The 21,185-nt window shown below is 37.8% G+C and overlaps 1 protein-coding gene across 4 annotated transcripts in view; it reads right to left on the bottom strand.

Annotated features, from left to right (window-relative positions):
• LOC143174154 (uncharacterized) overlaps positions 1-21,185 on the bottom strand; it is a 101,153-nt gene that overhangs the window by 25,458 nt on the left and 54,510 nt on the right. For all 4 annotated transcript variants that reach the window (XM_076364720.1, XM_076364721.1, XM_076364718.1 and 1 more), the window contains exons 3-4: positions 1,730-3,318; positions 102-1,145 (exon numbers count right to left, since the gene is read on the bottom strand). In XM_076364720.1, coding sequence (XP_076220835.1) covers positions 102-1,145; positions 1,730-3,318 — 2,633 coding nt within the window. The remainder of the gene's footprint in view (positions 1-101; positions 1,146-1,729; positions 3,319-21,185) is intronic.

Below are 21,185 nucleotides of genomic sequence, written 5' to 3'. Positions count from 1 at the left end.
AAACATCAATCTCAACTAATGCCAATCAAACTCTACCAACTTCTCCATCACCTCTCGCACTCCGGCGAACACAGCAAACACCGAGTCCCCAATCAACTCACATGTTTGGAAGCGCAAGCGCCGCAGATGTAGATCCTCGGCCTGGACCATTCGCCAGTCAGCTCAGCGTAGACGACTTCCTGCTTCTTCGCCGCTTCGATAGACGTTTTCTCGTCCCACTTCCGCAGTCTGAGGAAACTACCGAACTCGGGAGTGAACTCGGTGAGCAGAGAAGACTTTGCCTCGCAGACGTCGAGCTTGCACTCCTTCTTGGTATCACAATGGAAACTCTGATCCACTTCCACGGTTTTCCTGTCCGCTGCAGCTTCTTCAGAGTTCTCGGACTCCTGAGTACTTTGAGTACCGTCCTGACCGATGTCGGTGACTCCGAGAACAGGAATCTGCGATATCCTCTGCAGAGTGACGCGTTCCTTCAGCAGCTGTTGCTTCTTCCTGAGGGACAGCTGCGTGGAGATGTCGAACTTGCTGAGGTCCTTGATGGAGCATGTCCACTGTTCCTTGCCGTCGTACTTCCTGGGGAAATTGTACTTCTCGAAAGACACGCGTCTGGGGTGGGACCTGTTGCTCTTGCTAGGCTTCTGAGCGTATTCACTGGAGTTCTCGTAGTCCTCGTTGTACTCCTTAGAATACACAGGCGTGGCAGCGGTCAAGGAGATGTCTATAGGTAACTGGATCTGACTGATGTTGTGATCATAAAACGACTGCTGCTGCTGTTGTTGTTGTGGCTGCTGTTGCTGCTGCTGCTGCTGTGGTTGCTGCTGTGGTTGCTGCTGAGGCTTGGACTCTGGCAAGGAGGACGCTGAAGTTATGTTGGAAGAGCTCTGCAGCTTGCCATCCAAGTGATGCAGAAGATTCTCTCTGATGTTGCAGCTGACGCTGCTGTAGAACGAACTGTCGAACTCTGGGCTGCCTGGGTTGCTGAAGGCATCCTTGGCAGGGACTGCTGGCTTCAGTAGAATGGACTCTGTTCTGTGCTCGTGATCGGGCTCCTCTGGTCTTCGCTCTTTGGAACTTGGAGGTTCTTGCTTCTCTCTGGGGCTCTGGTTTACTGGCTCTTTAACTGGCGTGGTCTCCTTCAGCTTCTCCTGAATACACAAGTAAGGGATATCGTTAGATATTTTTATTCTAGGTAGTTTGGGGTGCAATCTCTAACCCTTGTACTCGGAATTTTGTCACTAGACACATTTAACATTTTTTGACAAGACAAAGTACATTAACCCCTTGATCTACGATTTCTTTCTCAACTATGATCGACGCACCTACCTTGTTATTAAAAATTTATTGAAAAAAGACAAAATTCCTAGGCATATTCTACATCTACGTCTTCTCTAAGCTATAATAATTCGTAACAGAAGAGTACTATTGAATTTGTATTCACAAAAATTAAGTAATATTTATGTTTGTTAAACTCTGTTTAAAATCTTCACCGCGAGTCTGACACGTTGTTATAAGTCAAGGGGCTAAAGAACAATGCTATTCTATTCCAATATCTCAGGTATCGAGGCCTTATACAAAGTTCAACATTAAATATAGGGATTTTATAATTTCACTGCGTCAAATCAAGTGACAGAGTCACCTCAGTGCAAAGGATTAAGGAAGCTAGACAAAATATTCTCTGACACATGATGTGCTAATAAGAACAAGTTGAATACCAGATTAATTTCCTCACCTGAGTCTGAAGGTTCCTGTCCACACTGGCCCCATGGTTCTCATTCATATGGCTCACCAGAGTCTCCCTGGTGGGGTACCTCGTGGAGCACTGAACGCAGGCGTGGTACTTGTCCCCGTGGCTGCCCACCATGTGCTGGAACAGTCCCTCCAGACTCTCAGCACACTTGTCGGAGCAGTACTGGCAGTTCTGGGACGGTCTCCTCGAGTTCCTCTCTGACCGCCTGCCGCCGCCTTGCTGGTGGACCCTCTCGGTGTGCCTCTGCCTCAACGATATAGACAGAAACTTCCTGTCGCAATAGAGGCAGAGGTGCCTGACCGTGGGCGAGGGTGGTTTGAACGGGGACTTGACCCCCTGAGTCGAGGACGAGGGCAACTGAGGGCCAGCCAGCTCGCTCGGCTGGCAGTTCTGGAGAACAGAAGCCACCTTGTCCAAGGGCAGGCTGCAATGAAGACTCGTCATCACCAGATCCTGACTTCTGGTGCTCCTAGACTCCTCCGAGCTCTCCGAGGGTTTCTCCTCCTTCTCCTGGCTATTCTCGTCGATCAGCTGATTGATTCCATTCAGGAGATCATTCAGCAGGTCCCTGCACACGTTCCTCAGCTCCACGTTCTCCGACACGAACTCCCTGGTGTCCTCCTTGACAACAGGGTCAACGTTGACCTTCTCCTCAGCCTGATGATCGCTCAGCCTCTCCAGGATGATCGTCCCCAATGACCGGTTCTCCTTCTTCTCCCCTTCCTGAGGAGAATCATTCCTAGCCTCAGACCCCTCAGCCATTGTTTCTTTGGAACACTTTGAGCCCTTAGCCGGATCCTCATCCTCACTCTTCAGTTCCTCAGTAGACAGACTCGTCTCGCCACGTTTGTCCAAGGAACCAGAGTCCTCGCAGCGTTGCAGACTCTCAGTGTCGGGTGTCTGGTACTCTAAGCTTTCCTTGCTGGCTGTCTCAGGTAGCTCAGGCTGCTCCATCAGCAGGACAGCCGTCTCTGTTCTACTCTCGTTGGGCTTGGAGGGCTCGAATTTAGCTCCTGGACCCTTCGAGTCCTCATCTTCCTGATCCTCTGACAGTTTCTCTGGCTCTAGACCTTCTTCTGCTTCCTTCTTATTGCCAGTGTCCTTGTCGCTGTCCTCTTCGTCCTCTATCACGCCGTTCAGCACCGTCATCACATACTTTTCTAGAGTTTCCAGGTTCCTCTCGACGCTGTTTCTGTCGTCCTCCTCTTTCCTCGGCGAGTCACCGGTCCTCGAGTCGGGCACCTTTTTTCTCAGGTTGTTTATCACGTTGCTCAGCCTGCTTCTCTTGTCCTGGGCGGTTTGCGCGGACCTGTAAGCGTGGCCATGCTTCTCTTGCTGCTGCTGGCGGTCGCCGTTCGCGCTCGCCGGGTGACTCACGCCCAGATCGTCGAGGCTGTGCGTGGAGGCCACCATTCTAGCGTCGACGCTGGACGGTGACGACGCCGCTGTCGCCGTCGCGGCCCCGCTCGGCGTCGACGTCGTCGCAGGGGAGAATTTCGCGCCGTGGAAGACCTCCGCCGACTCGCTCTTGCTACTCGACTTACTGCCGGCTACGTCCGCGGACGCGGCTTCTGAAACATTTTATTAGAACGTTGAATTTATTTGTTTACATTCGGATAGAGCAATTAACACGTTGACCCCCAACCGAATCGAATTATTATGGTTCACTTAATTAACCCTTTGCGGGCGAATGTCGGCATTTCGGTGAGATGAAATGTTTAGATTTGGAAGACTAAGTCGTGGACAAATAATCTAATTAATCTTTTTTTAGCATCGTATGTTGAAGGTTTTGTATGATTCGAAGGATCTTTATCCGCAAAGGGTTAAACCATAATTATTTGAAAGCATTTTTATATTATAAATATTGCTAACCAGTATTCTGTACTGTATTGGTTTTTTAAATAAAATATTAACCCTTTGCACTCGGAAGTTCTCCATTAGAAATATTCTGATATTGTCTAATGAGATTTCTTGCTATTTTATTTCAGCATTATTGATTATGCGGAGTATAATATTAAATATCAAACTTTATAGTTTTACTGTGTGAAATTAAGTGATGAGTGAAAGTCAGCTCTCAAGTGCAAAGGGTTAACTTATATTCAAGTTTATGGTAACTTTGATATATTTTGATATGGTTCCTTTACATTTTCGGTAATAAAAATGTTTTATTACCATATATTAAGATGGATTTATATCGGTTTTGAACAAGAGTATTTTATAAATACGTTTCTTTTTGTTAATTTCACTTGAGACATAGATCTTCAAGGGATTGAGCTTAATATTCTTTTTTACTTTTGGTTAACCCTTTCAATTTAGTTCAGTGATTCATAGCAGGAAATACTGAGTTTCAAGCAGCAAGGAATGTTCCTTCAAGCAAGACATATTAAAAGATATTAAATAATTATTATCAAATTATTATTAAATCACTACCATCGAATCAGTATTAAATGACTGTCGTCGAATAATTATGAAATTATAAATAAACCACGTTATAATCAGAGACACGGTGAATCACAGATTCGGCCGCATGCCTCCCAGATAATGCAGTTTAATGGAAAGCTTCCGTGCCCCGAGAGGAAGATGGAAATATTTCTGAGACACTGTGTTCTGCCAAATATTCATTTATTTCCTTATGTAGAAGCATCGATCGATGCTCCATTCAATAGGCGCACGATCAGGAAATGAAAGAACCCGAATCCACGGGTAAAAGGAAAACACAGTCTGCGCCGAGTAAAAAGTAAACAACAAAAAAAAAGAAAAAAGAAGAAGCAAGCCTGGTTACGTAAGAACTGAAGAGATCAATAATTCTCCCTGGCTGTCCGGAGCAATGAATACCAGTAAATCTCCGAGTTGAATTATTGAAAAGTGGACACCCTTTGTGCACCTTTGTTCATCCGTTACAAAACAACCCCTGGCTTCTTTCTTCTGAAACCCTTTTCTTCTGTGCACACCAAGCCAGTAATTACGCTGGGAAAGTTCTCAATAAGAAAATATTTAACACAAAGCAGCGATTTAATTACGAAAATAATTAATTCCTTATTCCTCGAGTCATTCTGCGAGTATTCCGCCACTGCTTATTATTTTCAAACATACTTTCAATTGTTTGTTTTATATTATCTATAGTCGAAATCGCAATTTAATTATATGATCAAATATGTAATCTAGAATTCCGTAATCATCCAATTAACACGGTGATAATAAAATCTTGGAAGCAAGGTTTCTAATATTACGGTGAAGAATCACCACCATGAACATTGAAGTTCTAGAAAAATTTCTTATCAGTAGAATTCAATGATTTCAATGCATAGTTCAATAATACAACGTTTACTGTAATTAATATTTAACTCTAGAATTACTGAATGGGTCGAAATGATTCCTAGATTTCTTCTTTTGCGATTACTAAAGAAAATTACTAAAACTGAGTAATACCCTACCCATTTGAGACGGCGATTTTTTTCGAACACGGTCCCCAGGAGCGAAATTCTATCACGGGGTTTTCCAATAAAGTTTTTTAAAATTTCTAGACGATAGTCATAAAAACTCAATTTTCTTATTGTTGGTGAGTATGTTTATTTTCTTTTTCTATACTTTAGAGATACTATTCATTCAAAAAAAGTCTTATCTCGACGACTACTTTACTTAGAATAACTGATAAATGCTCATTATTATTATCATTATTGCACGCGGTGTGCAATCGGTCTCGATTGGGTTAACCTGAAATTTAGACCAATTCGAATCTTAATAAATCCACGTTCGTAGTTTTTATAACGAAATGTTCAAAAATCAGTTCATGTGCTCGGTAGTTCTAGTGTTAAAGACGATGTCCACCTCGTTGGAAACGTTTACAAACAATAGAATCTTTTTTAACCCTTTACGGACGAACGTCGACATTTCGGCGAGATGAAATTTTTGTATTTGGAAGACTAAGTCGCGGACAAATGATTGAGTTACGCGAACAGCAAGAGATCATCGCGTAATTTCCTCTTTTTTTTATATTAATTAAACATTTGATATATAATTTAGCTTTATCTGTCGAAGGTTTTGTACATTTCAAAGAATCTTCGTCCGCAAAGGGTTAATAACCGAAACCGTTGATCAAGTGGAATTTGATTCCCCATCGGAAATCGAGTCGAAGGAATCAGTCAAATATTATCTCGCCACGCGTGTCGATTTGTTTCAAGCGATCCGAGAGAGCAACGTTCTTATCGGTGTAAACGGTACGCGATAAACAACAGAATGTTGCTTTTATCGTAACACGGAATTAATGAGCTATGCTGATAATTCTCATTCATGAAATCATAACGGAAGCATTACTAGCGTTGATTCCCCATTCATCCGCCACATTTTAAACAATCGCGAACCAGTTTGGTGGCTGTCGTGAAAGGTGTATTATAGAATGCACACCGGGTGTCTCGGGAAAACACGCGAGCCGTTCAATTGTCAACGTGCATTGTCGGCTCGAGGCCACGTCGGTTAACTGTCCCACCTTTTGCTTACTTTTATGTACATAGTGGGAAATTTGTTAACTCACCTCAAAATTTGAATAACTTATACAGTTTAATATTCTATTTTGTCATTTTCTAGATTTTATATATATATATATATATATTATTATTATTTATTTAAACCGTTATTATTCCATAATTAAATACGAAAGTGAAACAATCTGAATAAGCTTCAATATATCTTTATTGTACGTAATGAATTGAAACGAAACTTCGAGCATATCTTTTAAATAAATTTTAACATTTCGCTTTTGCAATATTCTACACTGCCCTGCACTTCAAAAACTAAAATAGCCAATGCTAGTAACACGAGTTAACTCGTGATCAACAATGTGTTAAGAGCGAACATAAACATAGAATATACCGACAGTTTTTTTCCAATAAATTATCAATAACAAAGTAACCGTATCAGAGTTGAGAAAGAAATAGAGCAAAGGGGTTAAGTTACAGTTGGATTTCAGTGGCCTATCGACGCGAGTCCGCCATTGGCCCGGGGATTCCCAAGGGAATCGTGTTTCTTCCCAGGGGGAAACAGATTTACACGCAGCCAAACAATCCTTGCAATAACGCCGCCGGAATAAGTTCGACGATTCCCGTTTAATATCCCGTGTAGAAGTTATTAAAGCCCGTCTGTAAGCCGATTAAGTCGTTTTACGGTCGGGAACCGGCGTCCCGCCTGCACCGAAAAAGCTCGCGCAACGAACCGCCGCCATTGCGCCGCTCCTTGGTAAATTAAATCCCTCCACGGCGAAGGAAAAACTCCGTTTCTGACAGAACGACGCGCGATTCTTCGTCGAAGAAAGGAAACAACCCCAGCAAGAAGGGAAAAAACGTTGGAGTTTATTATGTAGAGGAATTTCATCTTCTTTCGGTGAAAAATTGTTCGGAAATTGAAGTGTTATACTGTTTTGGGAATTTTTGAACGTAGTAAGATTAATTTGGAAAGTTTTAGGATATAGAATGATTATTTGGGATTTTGGAATATAGTAGAACTATTTTCGATTTAGAGATATAGACCTATTTTCGAGAATTTACAGATATAGTAATGATAAAACTACGTACATAAGAAAATGATTACTCAAAGCTGTAGAAACATCCTTCTCTCGTAAACAAATAATTTATTTAAAAAACCCCAAACGAATTTCAACAATAAATACCCATAGATTCAGCTAAAACATCGCACTGAATCAAAATCTAAACATTTCAGACAACAAAATAACATTAAGATAATACGCACATTATATTCGAAGCAATTCCGAGTTAAAAATCAAGCTTCGCTAATTAATCCAAAACGAACTACTCAACGTATCGTAACCAAAGTCGAAAGCCTCCTTCTCAGATCTCCGAAGAACCCGTAAATATAGTTTCATTCACAAATAACGATCCTGTCGAAAGTTCTGCCGGTTTCTTCGATGGCACGTAACGAATTTTCCAGCGCGTAGGACGCAAGGGAGATGATTAAACCTCCGGGGAATAAAGAATCCGAGGCGTGTCGGGCCAACAACTTCGCAAACACGAATCCTTGGCAAGGGTGTACGCTAATCCGGGGAGCTCCGGCATTATACCCGCTCGTCTTTCGCGCGGCAAGATTAAATTGCGGGGTGCAGCAATCCATAATCCTGGACGAGGCGTGCGAGCGAATCAAAGGTCCGCGCTGGTTTTCCGAAGCGAACCAGGCCGAGGGCCTCGAATTAGAAGCTTGAAGGTCCGAGGAGTGCCTTCTATTTATAGGGGCGTGGAATTAGAGAGCGGCATTAGAATTAGATGAAAATTTTCGATTCACTTTCCGCGGGCACACAGTCGAAAGTTCATCGGGCAGAGGAATGCCGAAGGGTCGGAACGAAGCGTTTATTTTCACGGGCGAGACGCCAACTGGTGCGCGGCCGCGTTTGCGAAACAAGCATGGCGCGTGTCGTTCGCCAATTTTTCCGCGTGAATTTTCTTTTGATATTGACCGCCCGAGTGACGCGGGTCTTTGCGAAAACTTCGCGATTCTTTCGCTTTAGTTTAGAGACTGAATGACGCTTTTCTATTTTTGTATTGAAGGTTTGTAAATAGCTCCATTTTTCCATTTATGAGACGGTGATAATATAAAGATAGTAATAACATAATATAAAGAAATTATTAAAAACTCAGAAACCGAATGACGCTTTTCTATTTTTATGTGAGAAGGTTATAAGTATTGCGATCGCTCTGTTTTTCTGTTTCTAGGAAGGTAATAATAAAAATAGATAATTAAAAATTCAGAAACTGAATGACGCTTTTCTATTTTCATGTGAGAAGGTTGTAAATAACGCGATCGCTCCATTTTTCTATTTCTGAGAAGGTAATAATACAAATAAATGATTAAAAATTCAGAAACTGAATGATGCTTTTCCATTTTTGTATTAAAAGATTGTAAATAACGCGATCGTTCGATTTTTCCATTTCTGAGAAGGTAATGACATAAAGAAATGATTAAAAATTCAGAAACTGAATGACGCTTTTCTATTATCATATGAGAAGTGTGTAAATAACGCGATCACTCTGTTTTTCTATTACCAAGCAGGTAATAAGAAAAATATATAAATCGTTGAATGGCGATTAATTATCGTGTGCTGGCAATTACCGAGTGGTTTGAACTTTAAATAGTTACACTCTCGTATCGCGCGTAATTATAGTGACATTTGTCCTATTTTCTTTTCAAGTTCATCGTAATAATCGCGATGAAAGTTCTTCCGTCGATCAGTGAAACCATTTATCGCCAGCGAAACAAACAAAAGATCATGTAATGTCTCGTTCCTATTACACGATATGGTAATAGAACGTTATACTTAACTGAGATTGCGGAGCCAATAGGGAGATTTCAATATTTTTACATTATTTTGAGAATTTTGAGGATTTTCGAATATTATAGTATTATTTTGGGAACTTTCGAATGTTATAGTATTATTTTGGGAACTTTCGAATATTATAGTATTATTTTGGGAATTTTTGAACGTAATGAAATTCTCTTTCGGTAGAAATACTGATAAAATATTCCACTAAAAAACTTCTATGGAAACTAATGGTCGAAATCGAAGATTCAAACACTAAAGCCGCAAGCAATATTAAACCGAAGCTACATATTGAATTATATTGTCGAATTACAATGACAATAAAACTATACTCAATAATTATAATTGAATTCAATTACAACTGCGATTCAGAATTCCGATTTCTCTAGAGGACAATTATTTCTACTGAAAGATATATAATATAAAAGCTACATACTGAATTATATTATCGAATTACAATGACAATAAAACTATACTCAATAATTATAATTGTATTCTATTACAACTGCGATTCAGAATTTCGATTTCTCTAGAGGACAATTATTTCTGCTAAAAAATGTGTTTCGTTTCCTCCCGCATCCTTAGAACTCCGGCGATTCAAAGAAACTGGTAGAAAAGTTCTCTAATTGGACGCGTTGCACGATTTTCCACGTGAGAATAGAAGTTATGGCGGCTCTGTATCGAAAACTCGTTCAGGAAGGATATTCGTTGAAACGAAACTTTGACGTGTTGCAATAGGACTACGAAGTTGTACGAGTTCGTTTGAAAAGAACCGGCCTGTGTCAATGATAGAATGTTGGAACGTGCTAGGTTACCATTAGATGAACATTGTATTGAAAATGGAATCCGATAACACGACTAGAACAGCGAAAACAATGAAGCTTGTAGTACGTAATGTTACATGATAGTGATAATAGTATGTTCACGTGATGGTGAAGTGATATAATCATATGGCGATAGCGTAATGATATAATGAAATCTTACAATTATATAAATTATAAAATTATATGAAAATAATAGAATAGTTAATATAACAATAGAATATTCTTGTCGAATAGAATATCTGTTGTTAATGTAACAAGAATAGAATAATATACGATACTATAAGATAATATTATTATAGTGTAAGATACTATGATAATATGGTATTATTATAGTATAAGATACTATGATAATATGATATTATAATAGTGTAAGATACAATGATAAGATAATATTATAATAGTGTAATGCTAATGATGTGATATATGATAGTATGACATTATAACAGTGTAATGCCAATGGTGTGATATAAGATAATATGATAAACTCCATAGAACACCAATAAAATAATATACCACAATAATACACTAAGATAAACCTTCCACGCTAAAACACCAATACAATACACCCAAATACCTCACAAACACCACTCAACATACATTCAACGGTATTCAATAACACACTCGAATCCCCATAACACGACAATAAGATATCATCATAATTCCATAAGTCAACGAACTTCCATCCGTTACCCATCACCCACGTCACGTAACAGGCTGATCCAGTTTCAGCTCACGTAATCCACAAAATTTCGCGTTTCGACTAAAACCGTCCTGAAACACATGGAAACGCGTGGGCGGTGATGAAGTGACACGCGCACGCATGTACACACCCGCTCCTTCGGCGCACCAGGTTACTGTATTCTAATATTCCAGCGGGAACCGTGCGTCCGCTATATTAATGGCGGACCTCTTCTTTTAGCACAGGGCAACACAATGTTCGTCCTCAGATGTCGGCGGCGACGCGCGCTTACGGATGCATAGAATTTTACAGAGGCGCCGTCACGTTCGCCGCAGCATTCATCGGGCCGCGCGCGACGAGTCTCGAACATTTTTCCGATACTTTTTACAACGTGACACGGACACACGCGCAAGCGAGTCCACTGTTCGTCGGATGAATCGATTAACTCGGTTTTTTTCGAATTTCTTGCGGTTCCAATGTTCATTGAATCTTAACCGGTTAACACGGTGCACGCCGTCATTTTTAGTCTATCGTTTAACCCTCTATGCGCCGAATTTTTGTTCATGATTATAACAAAATCTATGCAGCACGAAATTAACATATTGCGTACCGGCTGATTATCAGAAAATTAAATTGCGCGGATTTTCAGTGTGATCCACTTATATCACTATCTATAAAAAAAATGAAGTATTGTATTGTTATGTAATATATTTTAAATGGACAATTAGTTCTAATCAAATTTAATATTTCCTTAAATGCTGTGGTAATTAGCGAAGTTATATAGCTAAGAGTCTTTATATAAAAACGAGATTTCTCGTTGCCAGTACGCAATGTGTTAACAAATATCTACATATGAATACGAATTAACAATGTATTCGATAGTTTCAATAATTTCATCAAGTATATTTTGTAACTTTCAAGTTCACGCCTGGGTGTATAAAAGTTTAACACTAGATTTACGGAACGAGTCAATTTGACTCATATAGAATTTTATAAATATTATTTGGTAAATGTTTGGGTCGATTTCGATTAACGCAGTTATGCAAATATATATCTTAATTGTCTACTCTTAAACATTTAATTTCTGAGATCTAAATGAACGGATAACAATTTTTCTAAGAACAATAGAACAAAGTGTACAGTAAATGTCAGTAAATCTAGTGTTCAGTTAACTGGTTACTTAATTTTATTCACCACTTTGAGTGCAAAATGAAATAAATCAAAAAGACGCCAATATACTGATATGTAACTTCAAAGTCACATAGGCGTACAGAGGGTTAATTGCTGATCCTTCGTTAATGCAAGATTTTAGATACGTGTAACACAAATCCAAGGTAAAATTACAAAATTGAATTCGCTATTCTTCTTTGTAAGTTAGAAATTTCGGTTTGTTTGCTGTTCATTTAAAATATAAATAACCTCCAGCAGATGAAGCTAAATTATGTATCAATTGTTTAAATAATAGGAAAAAGAGGAAGCTGCGTACTGACTTGCTGTTCGAGTAATTCAATCATTTGTTTGCGACTTAATCGTCGAAACATGGGAATTTCATCCTGTCGAAATGTCGACATCCTCCCGCAAAGGGTTAAAAATGTATCAATATAGTCATTGACGCTCGTGAGGTGACAGAGGGAAACTGACCGACGTGCCAACTCTCGTGCAACAAACGGAATTCGATAAATTCTTTTGCAGGTACGCGTTTACTGGTATTTGAACTATATTATGTGTCTCGTTTATGTTGAAGTATAAAAAGGTTTAGGAGTTGGATGTTGTTAAAGGTCAGTTTTTAAGCGACAAATCTTTTTCAATTTCATATGAAAATATATTTCCAATGAATGAAATTGGTTTAGAAAAATCTGAGAAAATCGGTTTCAGTTCTTGAAATAATTAGAGAACAAAGTCGTAATTGACTATTCAGTGGAATTGTTTAATTATCTAGATAATGCTTCATAGGAAAACTATTTTCTATAATTCCCATTCTCCAATTAGATTCTTAAAAGTTTCAATTTAATCTACGATGACGCGTTGTCTTTTTATTAATCAACGCTTTTCTTCTCCCTTTTTGTAATGGACTTAAACCAATCTCAAAATAAACGAGTCGAACAATATTTGATCGGTGAATACGCATTCGATGGAATTGTTTAAATATTTCGAGCTGACGGTCGAACGTCGGATTGCACTGAATTTGTGAAACATATTTGGCGAGCATGATGATTCTAACGTGCGTATACACATATTCAATACTGGAATCCGGAAATATTGCGCTGGAGTATCCGTTCAACCTAGTTTTTCGAATTAGTGCTGTTTCAACTGTTTCGGGCGTTCTAAATTTAATTGCTATATTACTCTGTTTTTGAATTTTTCATCTTCCTAGTTGATTTAAATGACAATCATTTTACTTTATTTTATTCTGTTTTCTATTCTACTTTCTATTCTGTTCCATCACATTTTCTACTGTATTTTGTACTGTATCTTCTACTTTATTTTCTCTCCTATTTCCTAGTCTATTTTATTCATATTTATACTATTCTCTTCCATTTTCGAAACCACCTCATTCTCTCTACTACACGTAGAGAGCTTATGTTTCATACAAAGAGATAATTTTATTTCTATTTATTCTAATCTATTTTATTCTCCTCAAATTTTCGAAAATTTTACCTCACTCTCTACTTTCTTTAACCCATTATAAAATATTCACACAAGATTGCAGAAACTATAATCAAACAATGTCTATGCCTATAACAAATTCCCTTATGTCTCATACAAAGAGATAATTTTATTCCCATTTATTCCTATTTATTCTATTCTATACTCCTCAAATTTTCGAAACTTTACCTCATTCTCTACTTTCCTTAACCCATTACAAAATATCCACAGAATTGCAGAAACTATAATCAAAACAATATCTATGCCCATAACAAATTCCCTTGTTCCTCACAAAACGAGATAACACTCAACAAACTCGAAGATCGGGCAGCAAATCATCGTCGTCCATCTCCGCGACAATGTTAACAGCGCCGACATTCTTCATTTTCAATGCAAAATTCCCTCGAAGATCATACTCGCAGTAATATTTCCCTCGGAACGTGTACAGTTCAAACTGCCCGGAGTTCTATTCGTGAAAAACGCCGCGACTTTTTCTCATTTCTCCTTCCTACCGGTCGGGCGGCATTCTTTTTTATTTTACTTTCTATCCCGTGGAAATATCACGGGTCAAGGTGTTCCCCGGGAAAAGTAAAGAAATGGGAAGAGTTTCGAGAGGAAACTCCATCGGCGGGAAAGGCTGTACGACACGGCGGAAAAGGGGGGTGGGGGTGGGGAGAAAAGAGAGGAAGGAAAAATAGAGTTACGTACGCAATAAAATTGCTCGAGTTCGCGTGTTTTTTTTACCCATTTTTTTGCTTCATTTTTATCTTTCCGAGTAGTTCGAATCTTCGCTGTCCCGGGGAAATATCGGTGACAGTTCGATTGGACAGAGAATGTTTAAACAAAGTGTAATGCCGATTGTGCAAGCAAACATGGGAAAATTTCGTGTTCGAGATGCTGCGAATTTGTTGGAAAACAGTTTTCACTGGGGTGACATTTTGAAATAGTTTTTTCTAGTGAATGTTAACCCTTTGTACTACAGAAATTTTTCACCAGAAATATTCAGTATTTTCGAATGTGATACAGATGATATTTTCTTAGACTGAATTAAGGAATCTCATGTGCATTGAGGGAGAGAACTATTTTCTTTCAATATTTCGTACATTGATATTTAATATTAAACTTTGTATAATGCATCAAAGTTTACAGTTCTGCTGTGTCAAATCATTTGGTGACGACTCTCACCATTAGATTCGATGTAACAGAATTACAAAGTGTAGGATATAAATTTCGTATAATGCATCGATATGTGAGATGTTTATATAAAATAGCAATGTTTTTTAATTTACTATGCTTCCTCATTAGTTCGTTTCAAACAGTGCCATGTTTCATCGGAGTGTCGAATGTTTCTAGTGAAAAACTTCCGAGTGCAAAGGGTTAACTGTGTAATTAAATAATTATAAGTATCAATGAAGAATCGATCATCCAACGAAAACGAAACAGAAAGAAATAATATAAATTCCAAGTTAAACTAGAAATTTGAACAATATAATTAAAAGAACAGAATTACGAAAGAAAATCGGTTTTCCTATCGAGTATTAACCCTTAGCACACCAGATTGTTTTGTAATCTATCAGCAACTGCAACTAATTTTTATAATATTGCTAGCGAAAATAAGAAATATAACGTTTCTTCGATCTTTTATTTTCCTTAGTGCAAAATTTGGATATGTGGAGAATCTAATAATTTTAGGGCAGTTTCTTTAAGATTCATTAAAATATTTAATATAATTGGTGCAATATTGGAGCCTACAGAGTTCAAAGGGTTAACCAAAAGCAACAGAGAAATATAGAATATTAAATAACACAATTTCTCTGTGCAATTGTTGAGCCACTTGCAAAATAGATTCGAATATCCGAACGCGCGAAGAAAACGGACTTACAAGATCGTCAACAAAACAAACGAAAAAGAAAAAAGAAAGAGAAAAAAAAGAAGAACGACCGGTGTCGATGCGATTGTATACAGAGATCACGAGAACAGTTTCCGCGGAGATCAAAGTGTGCATTGATATCTGCGTTAGAGATGCCCCAAAGTGCATAATTAGCGCTCCGCCGTCAAACACGCCGCGCCCGTTAATGGAGGTTATTTTGATCTCGATGGAAGATGCATTAAGTGGTTTAATTATCAAAGCTCGAGTTCATTGGTACCTAAGCGGCCGCCGTATAATTTTCGATGCCGCTCCTTCCGAGCGTCTCGTTTTTCCGTTAATTAAGCCTACGCGAAACAACGCTCGCAACAAAAAAAACACACGCCCATACACGCGAGATAGTTAACCCTTTATCTGTTGTAATGCCGATTCAAGAATCGGTCGGTTCGACTACGGAAAAAATTCAATGTTACTCGATCCGCGTCGATGGAATCGGAATAGTCACTCGACATGACGTCCAATTAATGTTTACTGGGGGTTTAATTAAAAAATATGGAATTCCTTGGAAAACAGAGACTCGTCGGCAATTAGAAATGAAATGAGAGGTAGTATGCTCCGAGCGGATTCCATTGTTGCTGAATCATTGAATCGTGTTTTCACTCGAAAAGGATTTCAGTTTATTTATCTGTTATTGGTTACTGATATTATTGTGTTGTTAATGTTCAAATCAATATTATATTATTAATATAAATAACATAATTATACTATTGTTACTACTACTACTACTACTACTACTACTACTTTATTATTATATTATTATATCTTATTATCAATGATAATAAGATATCTCAACCATATTATTATCAATAATAATAAGATATCTCAACAATATTATTATTAATAATAATAACATATCTCAACACTACTAAATCATTAACCCTTTGCGGTCCGAAGTGCTCTTGGTTTCTCACTTTATTTATTTATTTATTCGCACTATTTATTTATTCAAGAATATTTAGGAGTCATTGAAATGTTACCTTTAATACTAGGCTTAAGTGCGTCAATTTGACGCATACTGAATTTTATAAACATTACTTGGCAAACGTTTATGTCGGTTTTGGTTGATGCAGTTACAAGAATACGTATCGTAATAACCTAATTTTAAATCCCTAATTTCCAAGATCTAAATGGTCGAACATCAATTTTTCTAGGAACAATAGAATAAACCGGACAATAAACGTCCGTAAACCTAATGTTAAATGGTACAATTGTAACACTGCAAATAAATATAAAAGAAATTGTTAAAACAGGTAGAGGTTGCAATAAAATAGAATGTCGAGTCTCGAACATAGGACTGCTAAGGGTTAATCTACAACCAAATCATTAACAATCGTGCCTAAGCAACATTCGCGAGATTGCACACGGGGGAATTCGCGGGATAACTAATTAAGAGTTCAGAAAAACTCGGATGGCATTTAAAATAGAATAATGTAAATGCTGAATCACTGTTCACTCATTCCACGCGAACTTTTCCACGGTGTTTGTTTAGCGAAGTCTCCGCCCCTCCGCCACCCGTTCATAAGAACGAAGTTCGAAGCCGGCTTTTAAGAGCGCTGAATTATTTGTTAAAGTAGTTTTCTCCTTAAAGAAGAAGCCTCGGAGACCGAGCAACTCAAACGAAATGGGGAATCCACCGCGGCACTGGCTACTTCGGCGAACTAATATCGCGATAGTAAAATCGTCGAATTGCACGCAGCCTGTAAATATATTTTTTAATTGGATCTCATATGAAATATCTTATTAGGATAAATATGTGATACTAACGTACTATCGTCATATTATATTACTATTAACACGTTGAATGCCACGGAAATTTCGGTCGTATTTTGCTTATGAACTGTATTAATTTTTTAAATGAAATATTAAGTTATATTCAAATTTTCTTTTAATTTTATATTCTTGACCATGTGTCCCTTAAAAATATTTTGTTACAAAAATTAAATACCACATGTGCGTGTGCGTACGTGTTAACATTATTGCTATCATCCAAACAGTAAATTATAATATTATAATATTAAATTATAAAATATCATTATCATCCAAAACAAAATGTTCCCGAAAAAATATTCTAAAGACTGGACTATCATAATATTATCACACTATTTTGCTATTGTATTAACCCTTTGCACTCGCCATTTGATTTAACCCAATGAAATGATAAAATTTAAAGTTTAATATTAAATTTTCTATAATCTATCGACACATGGAACATCGAAATAAAATAGTTCCGTCGCTTAATTTATGCAAGGTATTCATATTAATTGTAATATGTACCATTGATATTTCATCAAAAAATAAGGAATATTTGTTGCGAAAAATATTCTCGAGTACAAAGGGTTGATATACTATTGTTATAATGATGAATATATAATAAGAATAAATATATAATATAAATATATTAATGATAAATATATAATAGCAATAAATATATAATCTAAATATATTAATGATAAATATATAATAGCAATAAATATATAATATAAATATATTAATGATAAATATATAGTAGTATATATGATAGCATAGTATGATGATAGTACAACGATATAATTGTATGTTATGGTAATAACTATAGCAGATATTACAACATAATTATATATTTGTTACAACAATAGTAAATTTTGCATGATAATGAAATTTGAATTTACGTAAACGCCCAGAGTTTGACAATGATTATTTCCTAGCTATCCTTTTTCACTGATCATACGAGACCAGTGTTTCCTGGTTACGTCGAGGCACAGAAAATCAGTATAACTGTATTTGGACTATCAGGCAGTTCATGTAAAACGTTTACGTAGCCGTAAGGTGCATCGAGTGGAACGGTCTAACTTGCATACTCCATTTCCGGTGGACGTGGAGTTTGCAGCGGGCTCCGCAACTGGTAATTGGGTCATTTGGATGATGCTATACTGAATATTCGATTTGTCAGCCTCCTCTCTGGCCCACCCTCTCGCCCGCCACGTTATCGCGTTACTATCGAAAGCCATAAGAGTATTTAAACATTACAGATTGGAAAAGTTACACGAAGAAAAAAATATTTTCTTGTAATAACTTCTTCATCGTCAAATAATTTAATGCACATTATTTTGAAAATGTTGCAAGAAAAAAGGATATTCTATTATAGCAATCTTTTAATCGTCAAATAATCTATGTTCATTTTCGATCTAACAAAAGAAAGAATAATAATATTGATGAATAATATACTAATATTTGAGATGTACATTACAAACTACACTTTAACTAAATTCAGCTGTAAAGTTCTTAGAAAACGTAAGATAAAAGGAAAGGTTTTATATTATAATTGAAATTAAAGTTTCTAGAGATACCATCTTCTATTCTAATTAATAGAAGCCTCTGAACCAGAATTATTTTAAGGGTGGCAGCCTTGGGGGATGTAAGAAAGTTCATCCACGATCTGTTATCTCTTAATAGATTCTGTAACCCAAATTTTTCTAGATCTCCACCCCTATCACAATATTTTCAACCAGTCCCATATCATATATCCTCAATACAAACTATTCCAATATTTCATATGTTCAATATTTCATCTCGATGATCAAAAGTGAAAGAACTACCCTATGATTATTGCATTTACTGTACACGCAAATCTTTTCCTAACAAACAAAAAATCTAAGAAATGTTATAATATTTTTTCATATTCATCACGAGGACTAAAAATGTCTTGGAGTTGTGGAGTGCTAAGGGTTAATATTCAGTCAGAAAGCAATGAATATTTTTAATGAAAAATATTGTCGAGTGCAAAGGATGAAAATCGCAAAAGCACACTTTCGCGAAGAGTTCCGACATGCCGATCAACGATTCTCCCTCAAATTTTTATAATTCCAATGCGCGAGGAACGATTACAGATGATCCACCGTATCGAATAACGTTTCCGCGATAAAACCTTTTTCCCGCCTATCAAACGTTATTGTTATATGAATAATAATCCGAAAACAAGTCCGTTGAAATAATACACGGGCTCCGGGCTCAAACGATTACCCCTTTCCCTCGTCCCGCCTCTGTTCACGTACGCCGAGTGTGTTTTGCATTTTTCGCTTCCCTTGTTTCCCGCTCGCTGCGCGTGACGCGCGGTATTGTAAAACAATTTTTATCGCTCGGGAAACCTTGTACGCCGCCACTTCTTCTCGGAGCGTTTTATTTATCAGCATTTGTTTCGAGCTCCATCGGGGGAACGAATTTTCAAAGGGAGATGATCGCGCCGATGTTCCTCGATTCGCTTCTTGAATGCTGCTGTAAAATCAATTGGGAAAGTGGAATTTAATTTTTTATTATTTTATTATTTCATGGGGGTGTTTCTCGGGTGGATTTTAATTGGACAATTTTAGCGCACTGCGTGATGTAGAATCGGTTTTCGTTCGGTTTTGTTTAATAGTTTTGTTTTCAACCCTCACCCCTTTAGTGTTTTTGATATTTAGTGTGAATATAGTTTGTGTAAAATATTCTGGTATTTTCAGATAATATTCACTTCGAAATGTGGCACTTTTTGGTTTTCTTTATTATTCTTCACTATTTTCAACCCCTATTATCACAATATTTCATATACACTGAGTACCTATTTTAAAACTCTGAACACACATTTTCAATTGTAATAACAGATGCACAAAGAACGTAAAATTCACGTTCCCAATGAATTATCAAAAGTAACATCATTAATCGAGAATATACCAAATCAAAGACTGAACTCTGCACTAACAAATTCTCTTACAACTGATCAATAAAATCTTTCAAACCATTCAAAGAAATCACACCAAACTTAACCCTTTGCACTCCGAATATTTTCAATACGAAACGTTCAAAAATCTAAAATTTCGTTTCAGAAAAGGAAAATTAGATATATATATACGGAATCAAGTCTTTCAATTTGTTTTCTCAATCTGCCATATTCGAATAGAAAGAATTTTACAATTTGAAATTAATGCAACATATGGTATCTGATGCAAATTATGTCTCCATGGCAGAGCCAACGAAATACGAAGGGTTAAGAGACATTCCGTTGAATGCATTCCATAAAATTTAACCCGTTGCGTACGAAGGTTCTTTGAAATGTACAAAACCTTCGACAGATGAAGTTAACCCTTTGCATTCAAAAGTTTATCAACGGAAATATTCAACATTTTCTGACGAGATATAGGTGATATTGTTTGAAACTAACGATAATTCATAGATAAATTAAGCAACAAAGGTGTTATTTAAATATTTCACGTAGCAATGCAAACTTTCATTTGAAATATTAAATATTCAACTTCATAGTTTCGTATCGAATCATGTGGTGACAGAGTCACCTCTCGAGTGCAAAGGGTTGAATTATAGGTCGATTGCTTAATTAATCGGAAAGTAGGAAACGACGTGCTGATCTCTTGCTGTATCACTAATTAAATCATTTGTTCGCGACTTAGTGTTCCAAATATAAACACCTTCTCTCGCCGGAATAATACTGAATATCCGACGTACCCCTACCTCGTCCGAACACCCCTTTAACACCGTACACTTTCGTCGGACACAGGAATTCCTTGAAAATCCATTCTTCGAGAAACTCGTTTCGAAAATCGTCGCACGACGCGAATATCATTTTTCACGCGCGGTTCCACACTGTCGCTGGACGCAGAAGCGGCGACTTCGACGTTCCCAGTTCCCCGAAAACTTGAGAAAAATTTCTGCGCGTTGCTGCCTATTTATTTTCTGCTCGCAGCCCTCCCAACCCTCCCCCACCTAGTCACCAAGCCGGTAAACAATATTTCCGCTCCTCTCGTCGGCCGGCCGTCCTCATTCGACCAGCTTCCAGGGGTGGAACCCGCAGCAGAGGGACAAAGGGGAGAGACTGGGGTGAAATGTATGACTGGCGGGGAACGGGGCGGGGGCGGGACTGGGACGAGCGCCGTGTGAACGTTGGAAATAGAGGGAGACGATGAGGTGACAGTGTGGACGACGGCGGAGGACGCGAGGGAAACGGGAGAGAAACATGAGAGAGAAAAGCAGAGACGGAAAATAGAGGGAAAATGGAAGAGAGACGGGTGAAGTGG

This window comes from Nomia melanderi, chromosome 2 (assembly GCF_051020985.1).
Source record: "Nomia melanderi isolate GNS246 chromosome 2, iyNomMela1, whole genome shotgun sequence".
Classification (NCBI taxonomy): domain Eukaryota; kingdom Metazoa; phylum Arthropoda; class Insecta; order Hymenoptera; family Halictidae; genus Nomia; species Nomia melanderi.
The sequence above is the reverse complement of the archived record's forward strand: the minus strand, read 5'-3'. Positions and strand labels throughout refer to the sequence as shown.